At 32.8% G+C, this 15,500-nt stretch overlaps 1 protein-coding gene and 1 long non-coding RNA gene across 3 annotated transcripts; one reads left to right on the forward strand and one right to left on the reverse strand.

Annotated features, from left to right (window-relative positions):
- Nucleotides 1–535: 535 nt before the first annotated feature.
- LOC137828730 (hydroxyisourate hydrolase-like) lies at nucleotides 536–14,955 on the reverse strand. Of its 2 annotated transcripts, none has more exons than XM_068635418.1 (12): nucleotides 14,592–14,893; nucleotides 9,113–9,168; nucleotides 8,841–8,916; nucleotides 8,658–8,729; nucleotides 8,436–8,523; nucleotides 7,982–8,240; nucleotides 7,514–7,629; nucleotides 7,080–7,297; nucleotides 6,690–6,718; nucleotides 6,511–6,598; nucleotides 6,010–6,100; nucleotides 536–857 (listed from the first exon to the last, which is right to left on the reverse strand). In XM_068635418.1, exons 1-12 carry the CDS (start codon nucleotides 14,875–14,877, stop codon nucleotides 836–838), a joined length of 1,401 nt encoding a protein of 466 aa, XP_068491519.1. In that variant the 5' UTR covers nucleotides 14,878–14,893; the 3' UTR covers nucleotides 536–835. The 2 variants fall into 2 exon arrangements, with proteins under 2 accessions (XP_068491519.1, XP_068491518.1); XM_068635417.1 differs by lacking the exon at nucleotides 536–857 and adding an exon at nucleotides 5,256–5,655 and having other exon boundaries at nucleotides 14,592–14,955.
- Nucleotides 5,566–7,415, forward strand: LOC137828731 (uncharacterized). The gene is made up of 2 exons (XR_011083955.1): nucleotides 5,566–5,701; nucleotides 7,063–7,415. It is a non-coding gene; the product is annotated as an uncharacterized lncRNA (long non-coding RNA).
- Nucleotides 14,956–15,500: the final 545 nt, after the last annotated feature.

Raw genomic sequence — 15,500 nt, forward strand, 5'->3', positions numbered from 1 at the left:
CATTTTCGGCTACGACTATCAAATTTATCCCGCTGTCTATTTTGATTATGAGCATAACATAATGAACCAAATACTCGTAAGTGCGCGTAACTGGCTACACATCCATGGATCACTTCATAAGGGGTTTTTCCTTTTAGAATGGAGGATGGTGTGAGATTGATTAAGTAGCCTGCAGTCAAAACGCATTCCCCCCAAAATTTAATGGGAAGATTGCCTTGAAACCATAATGACCGAGCAACATTCAGAATATGCCGATGCTTGCGTTCAACGCGTCCATTTTGTTGCGGGGTCCCGACACAGGAAGTTTGGTGAAGGATACCTTGTTGAATGAAATATTGTTTTAGACACATGAATTCGGTTCCATTGTCAGAGCGAACCATTTTAACACATTTGTTGTATTGCCTCTCAACGAGTGTGAAAAAAAATTTCAAAGTCACTGATACCTCTGTTTTTTCTTTAGACAAATAGATCCAAACTGCCCGTGAACAATCATCCACAATTGTCAAAAAATATGAAGCACCACAGGATGAAGGAGTTTTATAAGGACCCCATAAGTCACAATGAATTAAATCAAAAATATTTAAAGCTTGATGCGCACTTAAGAAAAACTTATCTCTCGTTTGTTTCGATTTTTCACAAACTTCACAAACTTTATTCAACTCATCACGAGTACATTTCCCACTTATATCAAGAAGCATTTGCACAATCTTAAATGACGGATGTCCTAATCTTTGGTGCCAAAGTGCTAGTTGATTTTCCATCTTGACATGACATGCTTGAGTCTTCCGTACCCCACGATACCAATAAAGCCCATCTTTCCGTTCACCTGCTCCAATCAGCGTCCTCGAAGTGCGGTCCTGTATAATACACAATTTATCAGTGAATGTTACAACACAATTTTCTTCATCCGTCAATTGAGGTACTGAAAGTAAATTGCATTTTAATTTGGGAACATAAAGGACATTTTTCAATTCAAGTCCTTCTTCAAGAGTCACTGTTCCCTGTTCGCAAGCTAGAACACGTTCACCATCGGGTAACCCTACGGGGCACCCTTGTATAGTTTCCTTTTCATTCAAATTTTCCAGTGACCCGGTCATATGGTTTGATGCCCCACTGTCAATAATCCACAAATCCCAAATGCTCTTACCAGTCATTTTCTCTGATTCATTTGATTTTTGTTTGCTGATCATATCAACCAGTACCTTCCATTGTTCATTGGTCAGACCTGCCATCTCAAGTTTCTTGTCGTCATTGTTGGCTTGACTGTTGCTTCCACTAGCGTGTGCCACATTTGCACGTGTCGGGTTACCTTTGTTTCGCATCCCTTGGCGTCCCCTGCCGTTCCATTTGCCTTCACTTTTTGGTCTGTCACCCCACCATTCGGGATATCCGATCAATTGGAAGCATCTCTTCATGTCGTGACCATTTTTACCGCAATGACTGGACGTCATTAATTTTTCTACCATATCTCCACGCCCTTTTTCTTTGTAGTTGGCCTGCATCGCGAGATCCACGACCAACCCCCTTTCTTCCGTTGATTTGGCCATCATTCTCACTCTTTCTTCTTGTACCAACATAGCATATATGCGGTTCAGAGACGGCAATGGGTCTGAGGCCAGAATGTTTGATCTTACTGTCCCGTAGCTTGCGTCATCCAACCCCATAAGGAGTTGATGAACCTTCTCCTCCTCCCTTCGTTTTTCCAACTGAGCACCAATCCCACACTTGCATCCACCACACGTACAAGATGGAATTTTGTCACTGTTAGCAAGCTCATCCCAAAGGACCTTCAATTTTCCAAAGTAAGTTGCCACCACCATTCCCTCCTGCTTGCATCTTGACAAGTCCGACCTTAGTTGTTGAATTCTAGGTCCATTCACGACCGAGAATCTTTCTTTAATGTCTTCCCACAAGTTATGTGCAGTCTCAGCATATGCTACTGTGGATCGTAAGCTTGGTTCAATGGTGTTTAGAATCCAAGAGACAATCATGGACTGCACGGTCCACCAATCTTCAAGGTCGGGTGCCTCATCCTCTGGTTGGATATGTGTTCCATCAATGAAGCCCCATTTTCTCCGGACACGAAGCGAGATCTTTACTGCTCTTGCCCATTCGTCGTAATTTTCTCCGCGCAATTGGACTTGCGTGATTATGTTTCCGGGATTGTCACTCGCGTTGAGATCATATGGCGAGTAGGTCTTCTTAGCCCCTCCTCCTTCGTGCTCTGCTTTGTTGGCATTATTCTTTTCTGGTGCATCTGCCATGGTTGTGCACCGTTGCCTTTGCTTTGTGTTTGTCGGGTATCAGAGTTTTGTGCTCTGATACCATGAAATAATATTTTCTGTTTTATTCAATCTGTCTTTCATCTATAGCAATGATACATATATATAACCATAGCATTAGAACCGTACAGAACCGTACAGATTCTTTTTCTAACATAACATCTGTAATTAAGACTAATTATAGACCCATTAATAGTGATTATATTCCTATAATTAAGTCTAATTATAGACTCATTAATAGTGATTATATTCCTGTAATTAAGTCTAATTAAGTCTAATAATGATTTTGTCCGGTAATATACTTCCATACCAGACCATCCTAACCCAACCAGTAACAAACCAAAAACAGCTGCATGAACCAGCATCCCATCCCAAACTGCCACACTTTCATCTCCACACTAACCCGGACCATCCCAGTCATACTTGACTCACAAGGTCCAAACATATTACGGCTGCTAATCCCAACTAAGCTACTACTTCTACAAACACCAGCAGAGGGGCAAAGGTCATGCTACTGGGGATAGAGAAGTGCACTCTTCCCTTTACAACATAACCAACCATAGCAGCATAAATCACATTAGATCAACCTTGGAGATTCCTTGCCACTGCTGCCTAGCAGCTTCCAAGACCACTTCACTACCTTGTAACACAATTTCCAACTTGCTTGCCCTCACACTAGAGTTCCATTTGAATTGACCTTTTGCACCATCAGATTCAAACTGCCGCAAGAGGCAGAACACCACAAATGATGAAAAACTTTGATAAGCAAGTGCAGCAACACAGATCACATCTTCGTGCATAGATCAACCCCACCTTCTATTCAACAAACCAAAAAAGTACTAAAGCTGCAGACATATTGGTAAAGCAACAAAAACCACAAAAAACCATGTGCCTAGTGACCCCATCAGCTAGCAGACCTATACTTATTAGGCCACCTTGCTTCACCTAGAGATTTAAGCTCTCAGCATACATGCCTCCAGAAACATCAACGGTCACACTCCCAAACCTGCATTAGAACAAGTCCAAACCACCGTCTGCACTACCCATGTACCTTCACCCTCACCCCAAGCACAAGCCTTTTCCATCCAGTTTTACCACAACCAACTACTATGCCCATTGGCAGTTGAGTTACTATGCGTCAAGAGCCATGCCAACTTTGCAGAGAAATTAGCCAAACAAGTATCTAGATAAGAAGAGAAAAGTACCTTCCCGTGGAGGATTGACACTCACCAGCTCGACCAGATAGCAGCTGAGACAGAACCTCAGCATACTGCTATCACACACCCCACCTCAAAATTAACCCGCACCTCCAAGCCTCTATTGCTTCCTATATTGAGCATTTATTGCTTCCAAGCTACTGCACCCTTAGTTATACAGCAGACAGACTTGTATTTCTGGATCACCAACCCCCTCCCTTACAAACCTGCTCCCTCATAATGATGAACCAATCAGAATCTGAGCAAGCGAGACAACATCATCCAGAAACTCTTCTTATCACTTCTCCATCTGGACTTATTGCAACCACCTTCCTACTTACAAATTTTAAAGCAGATATTTGGGTTGAGAACCCAGTCAACGAAGGAGTGATTAAAGGATTGCATCTTATGTTTCATCCACATCCAAGTTTTAAGTTGCACCTTCTGGAAAATCTCCTCCGCGTCTACTACCCCTTGCTGAAAGACGATCAGGTTCCTTTGATCCCAGATGCATCTGACAACAGCTATCCATACTCCTTTCCAAATCAAATTTTGGTTGTTACTAACTTGGAACATGTGGAAACTAAGGAAATGTGACTTCAGGTCATTTTGCTGGACAAAGGAGATATCTAACCACCGAAAACACATAGACCACACCCTTTGAGCGTGACAACACTTCATGAAGAGATGTTGAGAAGACTCCTCCTCATGCAATTACAAATTAGCGTTGGAATATTTTTCATCGTAGTATTATTAGTTTTAGAATTTTACTCAAAATCTTTATTTTACTTTTGACATCCCAAAGTTGATAGCAAGAATGAACATTTTTAGTAAAATAAAATTGAAAATGGCTACTAGTTTTATGTATTACTATTTTTTTTTCTTAAAAGTATTTAGAAGGGAAATTATCTCATCATTAGAGAGAAATATTGCCTACTAATTTGTTACTATTAATTTTCTTAGAAAAGTTTGTTCTCGTTTCTGTGAGCTTTTCCATATACTTATCACTGAATTCATCTGTGATGATGGAAATTTTTTTATCTGTGGAAGTTGGAATTGGACAAAAAACAGGTGGCTTTATATTCTTTCGTGGTTGCAAAAAGAAACAAAAATAATCTATTCATGAATACTATTTTAAATTTTTACAGTTTCTTTTTACTGGATAAGACTTTTACATTCTACCTATCATTGGCAACTTAAAAAATATATAAAATAAGAAAATATTTTAAAACAATCATAAAAGTAGTGGATATTAATTTATAAAGATAGTTTTTTGTTTAATTAATATGTCAATTTTATCTTTTTATTCTTTATAAAATAAATTCAACCTTTTTAACTTTTTGTAATATCAAATTTTACTATTTTCATTTTTATGACAAATGAAATGCCATCACTGTTATATAATATTTTGATTTGTTTTTTGTCTTCCACATTATTATTTAACAGTGTAACACTCAATATAAGAATTAAAATAACATAATTTTATTTTATAGGAATAAAAAAACAAAAAAAAAATGAGGGACTAAAATAAAGGATAAAATAGTATATTAGAAGGGCCAAACCTATTTAAAGCTATTTAATGAGTTCTTTTAAAATGTTGAGTTAATTGTTATTAAGTTTTAATTTTTCTTAGAGAAATTTATATTTTTCTTTTAGGTCAATTTAATTATTTATAGGAGGGGAGACGATTGAAGATAAAAATAATTTTCTTAGATAATTAATTTGCATTGGATAAAGTTATTTAAAATCTAATTAGTTTATTATAAATGTGGACAGATTCTTCTTAAAAGCTATACTCTTATTTGAAATCCCCCTTGTCTTTAACATCACACATCATATGGTATGTCATCGTCTACTGGATGTCATATTCTTAAGCATACTAATACCACCTCCATGCAATGATTGTTTTCAAGAAAACAAAATAAAGAACCTACTCAAATAAGTGGCCAATTGAAACGAGGGAGGGATCCTTCTCAAGTTCAACAGTTCCAACTATAGAACTGCTTCTATTCTTCAAAAATCGGCTGTACCATTTTGCAGAGAGCTTTGGGTGTCTCTTCAACTCTGGATCATCCCTATCAACATAGTATAGGCCAAAGCTAGACTTGTATGCATCCAACAACTCGAACAAATCCAGGAAAGACCAGACAAAGTACCCCTTTATGTTTAATCCATCTCTGAGAAATTTTGGGGTGATGCAGAATATCAGAGAACACACCAGAGGTATTTATGTGAACACTTTCAGAAAAATAAACCACTTTGCAATCTAATGATAACCACCTTGTTATTTCTATTTCAAGGATTTGTGTTCTTTTGCTTGTTAGTGTGTGTTCTGGGCATGTTTGATAAATTCTTTAGATGAGTCACTTCTCAAGAGTAGTTTATAAACAACATAGTTCAATGGATCAGTTATCCATAATTTAGATTCCCCAGTCATAAACAAAAGCTAGTACATCAACTTAGGGAATTCCCTCGGAAGTGATTAAAAAAATTGTGATGTATTTAGATGAATTAGAGCAGTGGTCACATACCTCAAGGCATCAAGCACTCCACCAATATATCCATGCAAGTATTTCACCCTTGACACGTCTTGTAGTGACGAATTGCTTGCTGTCCGTTGACCTAACAACCCAAAATTTAATCAGTAACTTGCTCAATCATTTAAACTTATTACGTTCCACATGAGCAACCTAACAGGATTTCCTAGTTTACCATTGATACATTTGTACTCTAAATTGTTGAGTAAAGTTCCATACAACTAAGTCTAAAGCTGGTTAATATAGGAAAATACAAGTTAAGCGCAGTATGGCATTAACCAATGGCAGTGTTAGTTACATGTATTAATAAAGTGGGTAAAGAGTATAAGCAGGAATAAACATGATTGAAACAAATATGCCTAATGTAATCAAGTTGTTTTGTTTACTACAACAGAACTATGACCCCAAGCTTAATATTCAATCCGTATAGCATCAAGGGTTGATTTACTAAAAAATATTCATTGCAATTATACGTAATCTTAGAGAGAGAGAGACCATTTTCATGGATGAATATAGGAGGATTGCCATAAAGGAGCTTGAATTTATTCAATTCTTCCCGCAAACCCCATGGTGTGACAGGGTACTGAATCAAGTAAAGCGAAAAGTCAGTTATTTGCACAATGGTAATCTAAAAAAAAGAACCAATTTACTGTGATTTTTTATTTTACTGTTACCTCATCATTGCCAAACAGATCAATTCCTGCTGCAAAACCAGAAAAACAAGTCATTATAATGTTAAATCATTATACAACATTGTCCAATCTTTTATTATTATTTTTATCATATCAAATAAATCATTAGGTTATGCAAGGGGCATTACATTATTGTTAGAGTGAAATGGTAAATGATGTGAAAAGGTTGGAAACTTCTGTACCAATAAACCATGTACGTCTCTTTTTTTTCCTGTTAAACTTCATTTCTACTCAATAAGCCATGTACTTTTTTTTTTTTCCTGTTAAACTTCCTCATTTCTATTCAATGTGTGAATTTTAACTTACATTTAGATTTTTAACACTTTAATCTCTAACTAAATTCACTATCCTTAAGTCTAAGGAAGTACTTACACATATTTGCGGCCATGTCTGCGCTGAAATCTCTCAGTTGGTTCTTAAGGGCGTCAGGATTGTCTGTTATATTGGCATTGGTGTAGTGAATGACTCCTATAAAGTCAGATGAACCCTTGACTTGTTCAGATTCACGAGTTGTGAAGGCCGGAATTCTTATACCTGCATTTGTCTTCATGGAAATTGGATAGTCTCCATATTGCAAGGGTTCCATAACCCTGCAATATCAAAGCATACTTGTAAAACTGCCATGTTTATTATTCTTGAACTATTGGTATGTCCAATTAAAGAAAACAATCTTTAAGAAGATAGAATAGCATCAGAAGGTTAACGGATAGAACTTCAGTCATAAATATGCACCTATCTTAAGGGAACAAATTAAGAATAAGGGGAAAAAAATGTAAAACAAACCAATTTTAGGGTCCGTTGCTTACCAACCAACCATAAAGTCACGGACTCGTTTAGTTGCTACCCTGTCTTTTTCTGTATTTGTTTGAGGAAAAAACCCAAACGAGTAAACAGAGATACCAACGTATCCATGTTGTTTGTTCTGCAATGACAAGTTTCTTAAAAAGGAGAACATTCTTTGCCCACAAAGTTTGGATTAAGAAGAATAAAAGTCAATATATAGAGATTGAGAATCGGATAAGGATTGTTAAGTTTAAGAGTTTAATTGTTATGCATTATTAGTAAACAACATTGACATGGTCGATTAATCCAAAATCATAGTAGGTATAACTTTAAGATAATAATAATTTGTGAAGAGATAATAATTCAAAAACTCTTCACACAAAAAATAGTGATGTATTACACTGTAGACTATTTTTTTTAAGTTTAATGCAAAGTATATTTGTTGAAGCTTTTGTCATTTAAACATAAATATGTAAGATTAGGTGATATACCCTGTATTTTCTCCGATACAATCTAGCAGCTGAAGCGTGAGCTAACAAAATATGATGAACTGCAAAGTAGGATTCATATGTTGAGTTGCCCTTATTGCTCTTTATAGCACAAAATGGGGGAGAACATCGTTGAGGTGGGCTGATTCCATGATCATAACCACCAAAGGCAAAAACGTTGGGCTCGTTGACAGTCGTCCAATACAAGACTCTGTCGCCAAACTCTCTAAAACATACATCAGCATAGTATGTGAAGTCTCTTCTGCATTTACATCCAAGTAACTTATCTATTAGTATTTCTCGATTCTGTTCATGATTTAATATAAGGAACTTGTAAGCTAGACAAAAGTGAACACACACAACCATTGTTAAAGTAGCTAAAATTTCCATATAAGATGCCTCAGAGTTTCATGAACTAATTTGAATAGCATTAAGGTAAAAGAGATCAGAAGCATACATGATGTCACGACTAACCCATCCTCCATATTCATCTTCAAGAACCTGTGGAAGATCGTAGTTGTGTAACGTGACATGTGGTTGGATTCCTGCTCCAGAGAAATAGGGTAACTACATCAGTTGTAGAATTAGAATAGATTTCCAATTTGTTTATTTATTTGGAGTGAATACAATGCATGGCTAATTTTGCAAGCTAATTGAGAAACCCGAATTTAAGAAAAACCATTGCTGATGAGCTGATTGATGAGATTGTTGTAGTACTGTATTCCTTTGGGATTGACGGGTCCTCTACCATCTGAGGAGAAACATAAGCATTTTTTAAAGTGTTGAGAAAGGTAAGGTTTTACCCTACAAAGAAATATAGATATATAAAATAAAATTCAAAGGTTTGTGTTGAGTATCATACTTGGTAACAGTCTGGACCAAGAAATGGAAAATCTATAGGCTTCAAGTCCTGTTTCCACCATTAGCCTCACATCTTCCTGCATTACATATATTTTAGGGAAAACAATTAAAATCAAACGATGCCACACTGACGCTTTAAAAAACACAGACTAAACTTCTATTATTTGACCAGCTGATGCCTCAATCTTCTCTAATCTTCCACAAATGGGAGAATCACAACTCAAGGAATGCATAAACGGGCAAATAAAAAAAATTGAGGCTAAGCGTATTCACTTTATACTTGTGGTACCCATCACAGGCTACATCTCCATTTTCTCCGTGCGCATATCCTGTTCATTAAAAATGATTATGTGAGACAGACGTTTAAGTGAATAATGATCGGTATGTAATTGAAAATGCAAAACTAGATTAGTAAATATTATGTTTGCTGCTGTTTCATCACTGATTCACCTTTCAGTAAATTTGTGTATGATATATAATAGATTGTTTTTATTAAGAGGACGTGGTCAGCTATTAAATTATAAAGATAAAACCACACACACGGAAAAGGAGGAGAAGAGAATTATCACTCAATGTTTTATTCACTGAATTTTGGTTCTTCACTTGTTGTAGATGTGTGCAGCTTATGGTCTTTTACAGGCAAATTCAAGTAATAAAATATTACGAACTTTATGCCAAACAGAATATATAACAGTGGCAACAAATTCTTATTTAATGTCTTCAATGTGGTGGAAAGCCACTCGGTTTAGCAAATGCAATAATTCTCGATAACATGCATTGTTGAAGTAAAATGAAGTAGGTTGATTTAATATTTTTAAAGTTTTAGTTCTTGTCAACACCTCTTAAGAAATTTTTCCAAAATAGTGCAATTTTCGCGAAGAATTTATCAAAATATGCAGATTTTCCTCATATGGGTAAGTTATGAAGGAGTCGTGCATGGTATGATTTGAATTTGTGAAAGTGAAATCGTGTCATCTCAACAAGAAATTTTTAAGATGTACTTGCTAATAAATCATGCCTCCTTTTAACTTCTTTCCTTCCAAAATCATTAAATTATTTGATACAAACTTCAATCCATTGTTAATTCTAAGCACCGATTACCTACTAGTTACCAATCATATTACGAAGTGGACTTTAAGCCTAACTCAACCCCATAAAACCGGCTCATAAGGTTGAGGTTTGCACCCACTTATATACAATGAAATGTCCTCATCTCTAGTCGATGTGGGATCTCCAACAAATCATGGTAAAAATTTGTAGTCTTATTTTTCAAGACATAAATTTACACCCTTTGCAAGTAATTGTTTATGATAGTGAAAAAACATAAGATCCTCCCTCATGAGTTTGAGTTCGTGTTGGACCTAAAGGTGCATGTTCCTACTCAAACAATCTAAACTTGTTCAATTTAGGTTGTCAAACCCATAATATCCAACATATTAATCGACAAAAAATTATCTTTTGAGCTCTGGAACATATCTAACATCTTTAACAACATCTTTAGTTGTCAAATATCTTCAATCTAACCAATCTTATTATGTCATGTACTTTAGAGACTTTATTGTTCCCAAGAAGAATTGTACATCCTTCTTTTAGTTATAAGGACTCAAAGAACTTTTTTACTATACACATGTGGTAAGTGCAACCCGAGTTCATGACTCAACTTCTCTATGTATTTGAAACCGACACCACCAAGAGTCCAACATACTCAGTTATTAGACACTAATGCAACAAATTCTCTTTTGAAGTGAGAGTTTCTATATAATGACCTCTCTTGTGGAAATTGTAGCAGTGAAACCTCTTTTCTACCCTATCATCTGATGAATCCTTTGACTCTTACAATTTTTCCTTCTTCCTTTTCTTGGACTTTGACTTCGAAACATTCAAACTCAATCCATTGTCGTCAACCTTAGACTCTTGAAGTTGTTGTAAATCCTTTGTCCATATTAAGATCTATACTATCCATATTAACACAACAATTATCTCCTTAGCAACTTTCCTAAGTGTCTTATCTCCAATAAGACACAAAATTATGGTACTTTTGACTTTGTTGAACATGACAATCTTCTCATGTTGAGACAAAGACATTTACATTGACATGCTCGCCTCTCCCTTTATCACATCAACACATCACTATTGTATCAAGATAACATTTATCTTGATCCTTTATAATCTGAAGTCATTTTTACTAGAAAACTTCTTAATTTCAAATTGGTGGTCACATCTCAACCTTGTTCTTCTTGAATTTCTTTCTCTTGTCCCCACAAAAATAAGTAATTGTTGGTTCGCAAAACAATAACAAGAAAACACAATAACAAAAATGAAAAAAAGTAACACTATTATACTATAGATGAACACAATATATATCACATAGTTATCTAATTTTGCATGTTCTCTCTATAAAACTAAACAAAATAAGGTAGACAATCGGTTTTAACTAACTTAACACTACAAGGCACTCTCTAATAAATCTTGTGCTTTAAAAAATAATCATGATTTAAAGACAAGATATCACAAATTAAAAAAAAAGTAAAATAGTGGTTGTAGTTGGACTCAATTCCTCACATAGCATTATTTACACTTTTATTTCCCCATCTAACATCCTTTTGTTTTTATTTTCCTATTTAGCACCATTTTGTTTTTATTTCCCTGTTTAACACCATTTTGTTTTTATTTCCCTATCTAACACCATTTTGTTTTTATTTCCTTATCTAGCACAATTTCAAAAGTAAAAAATAAAAAATAAAAAAATTTGAATGCATTAAAAAAATAAATATTTTTAATGTTTAAAATAGTTATTAATGAATAAATAAATGAGTTTTTACAAAATAAAAAAAAAGTAATAAATTAAAAATGTTTAGTTTAAATATTTTTTTAAAAATGAAGAAAATAAAAAGTTAAACCTACAACAACATAAAATTTGAATCTATAAACATAAATTAATATTTATTTTTATTATTATTGATGATGTAATCATGTTAATTTCAAGTAAAAAATACAGGACATAATTATAAAAAAAAAGTCAATTAGTATTAATTAGTAGTGAACACACTGATAATATTGAAGTGTTTATCCTAAATGCAAAATCCTAAAAAAACTAATGCAAATACTACACTTAATGCTTAAAAATGAGAAGAAAAAATTTGTAAAAATAAATAAATATAAAAAATAAAAACAACAACAATAAAAATAAAAACAAAAACATAAATAAATAAAGAATAACAGAAAAATAATAATAAATAAAAACAAAAATATATAAAATAAAGGCAAAACAAAATAAGATAAAGATAAAAGAACCTCAAAGGGAGACCTGAGTCAAGTCGAATAAAGATTGATATGGACATAAGAGAACAACATCATCGAACAAAAAAATGTTCATATTGTCGAACATCAGGACACACAAAAAGAACGTGTCCCAACATTAATGGATCGTTCACTTCTCGTCATTAATTATGTTCCATTTCGCACAAATTATTTAATGTACCATTGAAGAAAATATTAAATGAATGATCATCTCTCATTTATTTTTCTTTTTATGTTCAACATATACTTATTTAGTATCGCATTATATCTCTTATCTTTATCTTGTCTTTTATTTGTTTTTATTTTTTTATATATTGTATCTTTATCTTATTTTATTTTATATATTTTATGTTTTTAGTTGTTATTTTTTTCTGCCATTCTTTATTTATTTTTGTTTTTTGTTTTTGTTTTTATTTTTATTGTTGTTGTTTTTATTTTTTATATTTATTTATTTTTGCATTTTTTCTTCACATTTTTAAGCATTAAGTGTAATATTTACATTATTTTTTTTTAGGATTTTGTATTTAGAGTAGACACTTTCAATATTATGTGTCCACTGCTAATTAATATTAATTGACTTTGGGGTTTTTATAATTATGTCGTGTATTTTTAATTGAAATTAACATGATTACATCATTAATAATAATAACAAAAATAAATACTAATTTTTGTTTATAGATTCAACTTTTATGTTGTTGTAGAATTTAACTTTTTATTTTTTTTCATTCTTAAAAAAATAAACTAATTATTTTTAATTTATTACTTTTTTATTTTAATTTTATAAAAACTTATTTTTTTTATTTATTAATTATATTTTTAATTATTTTAAACATTAAAAATATTTATTTTTTTAACGCATTCAAAATTAAAATTATCAATTTTTTTTAATTTATTAATTTTTATTTTTTTTACTTTTAAAATAATACTAAATAAAAAAAACAAAAGTAAAAGGGTAGAAATAAAAACAAGATAAACATGATTTAAAGACAAGATATCACAAATTAAAAGAAAAAAGTAAAATAGTGGTTGTAGTTGTTGTGGTGGCTGATATTTTTGTTGTGATAGTAGTGATTGTTGTTATTGTTGTGTATTGTCCTTATTCTTGTCATTGTCATGAAAATAATTATAATTTTACTATTATATATCATAAAAATAAATATACACTATTTTATTTCAAATATTCTTATTTTCTCTTTAAATATGATAGTACAACACCCACATATAACATCCATACATATAACATCCATGATTATCATGCCGAAAATCATGCCCTTAGACACTTCTTAAAAAGTTTTGTTTATTAGTCAAACGGCATATTGCCAACGTTCTTTCCCACCGCTAAAAACATTCTTAGATCCAAAACTACCAAAAAGAAATGGGAAGAACCAATGTCAAAATTACCAAAATCATCAATCACCAATGATACAGACAATATAAACAGGAATGGGAAGAACACCAAAACAAAGGAAAAATAAAACTGGAAATAAAAAAAATAAAAAAGGATAAAAACAATGTTAAGATAGAAAGAGAAAGCAAGAACAAAGAATACACACATCACTCTCTCCTATTCGCGTGAGGTATATAATTCTCTTTGAAAAGATATCCAACTTGTCTTGTAATACACAGTTGAAACATGAAAAAGTTCAATCCAATCTCATAAAAGACAAAAACAAATCTTTTTATAGTCATTTAACCAAATACCCTGAGTCAAATATCAACCACACATTTCCAAACTCCCTTAAAACATCATCATCATTATTTCACTGTAAAAAGTATATAATGAGCAACAATAATCGCACACTCTAAAACCCAAAACCAAAAGCACTTTACTTTAAAGCAAAACAAACTATAAAAACACTAGTAAAAAATTATAAAAACACCAGATAGTACACATCAAATTTAACCAATATGCAAAATGTCGACGAAGAGGGTACTGGGTTGTTTCAAGTTTTTCATTATCTTTGAATTGGATAATTTCTTTTTCAAAACTCACCCATTTCGTTCATGTAAAATTATATATATAAAAAAAAGTATATTAATGTAAAAAAATTTGATACTTCATTTTGTGAAATGAAAAATTAAATTAATTTTTCAAGATATAGAAAATATAAATTATTTAATCATGTGATAAAAGTTCACATATATAAATTATAATTTAATAATTAGATTAACAAAATTTACTTTTTTACATAAAAATAATAATGCAAAACTATATAAAATTATTAACAATAATGACCACTACCAACAAGAGAGTGACAACAACTCAGAGAACGAGAACGAGAAGTACGACGAGGACAATAATATAATAATAATAATAATAATTGGAAAGATATTACTTTTTCTAACTACTCACTGGCTTAATTTTGATTTTTTGTACTGAATTTCCAAAAATATAAATATATATAAAATTGGTAAGATGAGGAGAAGAGAGAATGAAGAGTGAAGGAAAAACCAGCATGAGCGAAGGTATCCCATATGCTACGACTTCTTCCCTCTTCGTTAGCAGATCCTTCCACCTGATAAGCAGAGGTGCCTGAACCAAAGACAAAATCCACGGGGAAATCGTCTCTACTATAGCTATCAGCGCCGGAAACTCTTCCCAAAGACAAATTCAGAAGCAGGAAAGTGACCATGAAAGCGTTGCCGAAGCATTTGTGTGGTGTTTCCATTGATTCACGCCACATTTGCTCTTCGTTTTCTTCTTTTCTTGTTTCCACCACCGCGTCACGCCTCCTCATTTATTGCAAGTGGAAAGGAAAGTGCCAAAACGCTGTGGGCCATGGGCTAAATCAATCTTTCAACTTATGGAGGGGTGTGCTAAAATTGTTACTGTTCCATCACTTTAACGTTCACACGGTCACGTGCTCACGTGCCTCTTCTCTCCTTTATTGTAGCAAGTGGAAAAATGTGCCAATACTCAAGTTGAAATTAAAATTGTCATTCTTCTCACCATCTTCACCCTATGTGTTTTTTTCTGTGCGTAACTCAAACTTCTGCCTTTATCTATATCTTGTATAAAGTCATAAGATAACAATTTTAATTAATAAAACGACTAATTTTATTTTTTTTCTAGACAATTTTCTCAAATAAATTGGTTATTATATTTCATGTGGTGATTGTTTTGCTCAAGTATGTTTTGATATTTCTTTTAAGTACTTCTGTCTTTTTTTTTGGATGATCCATTGTAATGAGAATTTTTTTTCTTCTAATACAACTATTTAGTTTTAGAATTAGGTGCGACAAGATATTCAGTTAATCCAGTTGAATTATCTATATGATAATTTGTAGATGTAATAGGATTCTTTTGTATAATGTTGGAATGGCTAAGTGTTTCTTTTAATTAATTTAATTTTTTATCAAT

This window comes from Phaseolus vulgaris, chromosome 7 (genome assembly GCF_000499845.2).
Source record: "Phaseolus vulgaris cultivar G19833 chromosome 7, P. vulgaris v2.0, whole genome shotgun sequence".
NCBI lineage: Eukaryota > Viridiplantae > Streptophyta > Magnoliopsida > Fabales > Fabaceae > Phaseolus > Phaseolus vulgaris.

Bases quoted from the DNA above. Each gene is read 5' to 3' on its own strand.
- LOC137828730 (XM_068635417.1), bottom strand. From the start codon at position 14,877: ATGAGGAGGCGTGACGCGGTGGTGGAAACAAGAAAAGAAGAAAACGAA. The intron at 9,169-14,591 runs GTTTTTCCTTCA...TTTAATGAACAG, and splicing joins GGATACCTTCGCTCATGCTG to GATATGCGCACGGAGAAAAT. The intron at 8,730-8,840 runs GTATGATACTCA...GTTTCTCCTCAG, and splicing joins TTGGTCCAGACTGTTACCAA to ATGGTAGAGGACCCGTCAAT.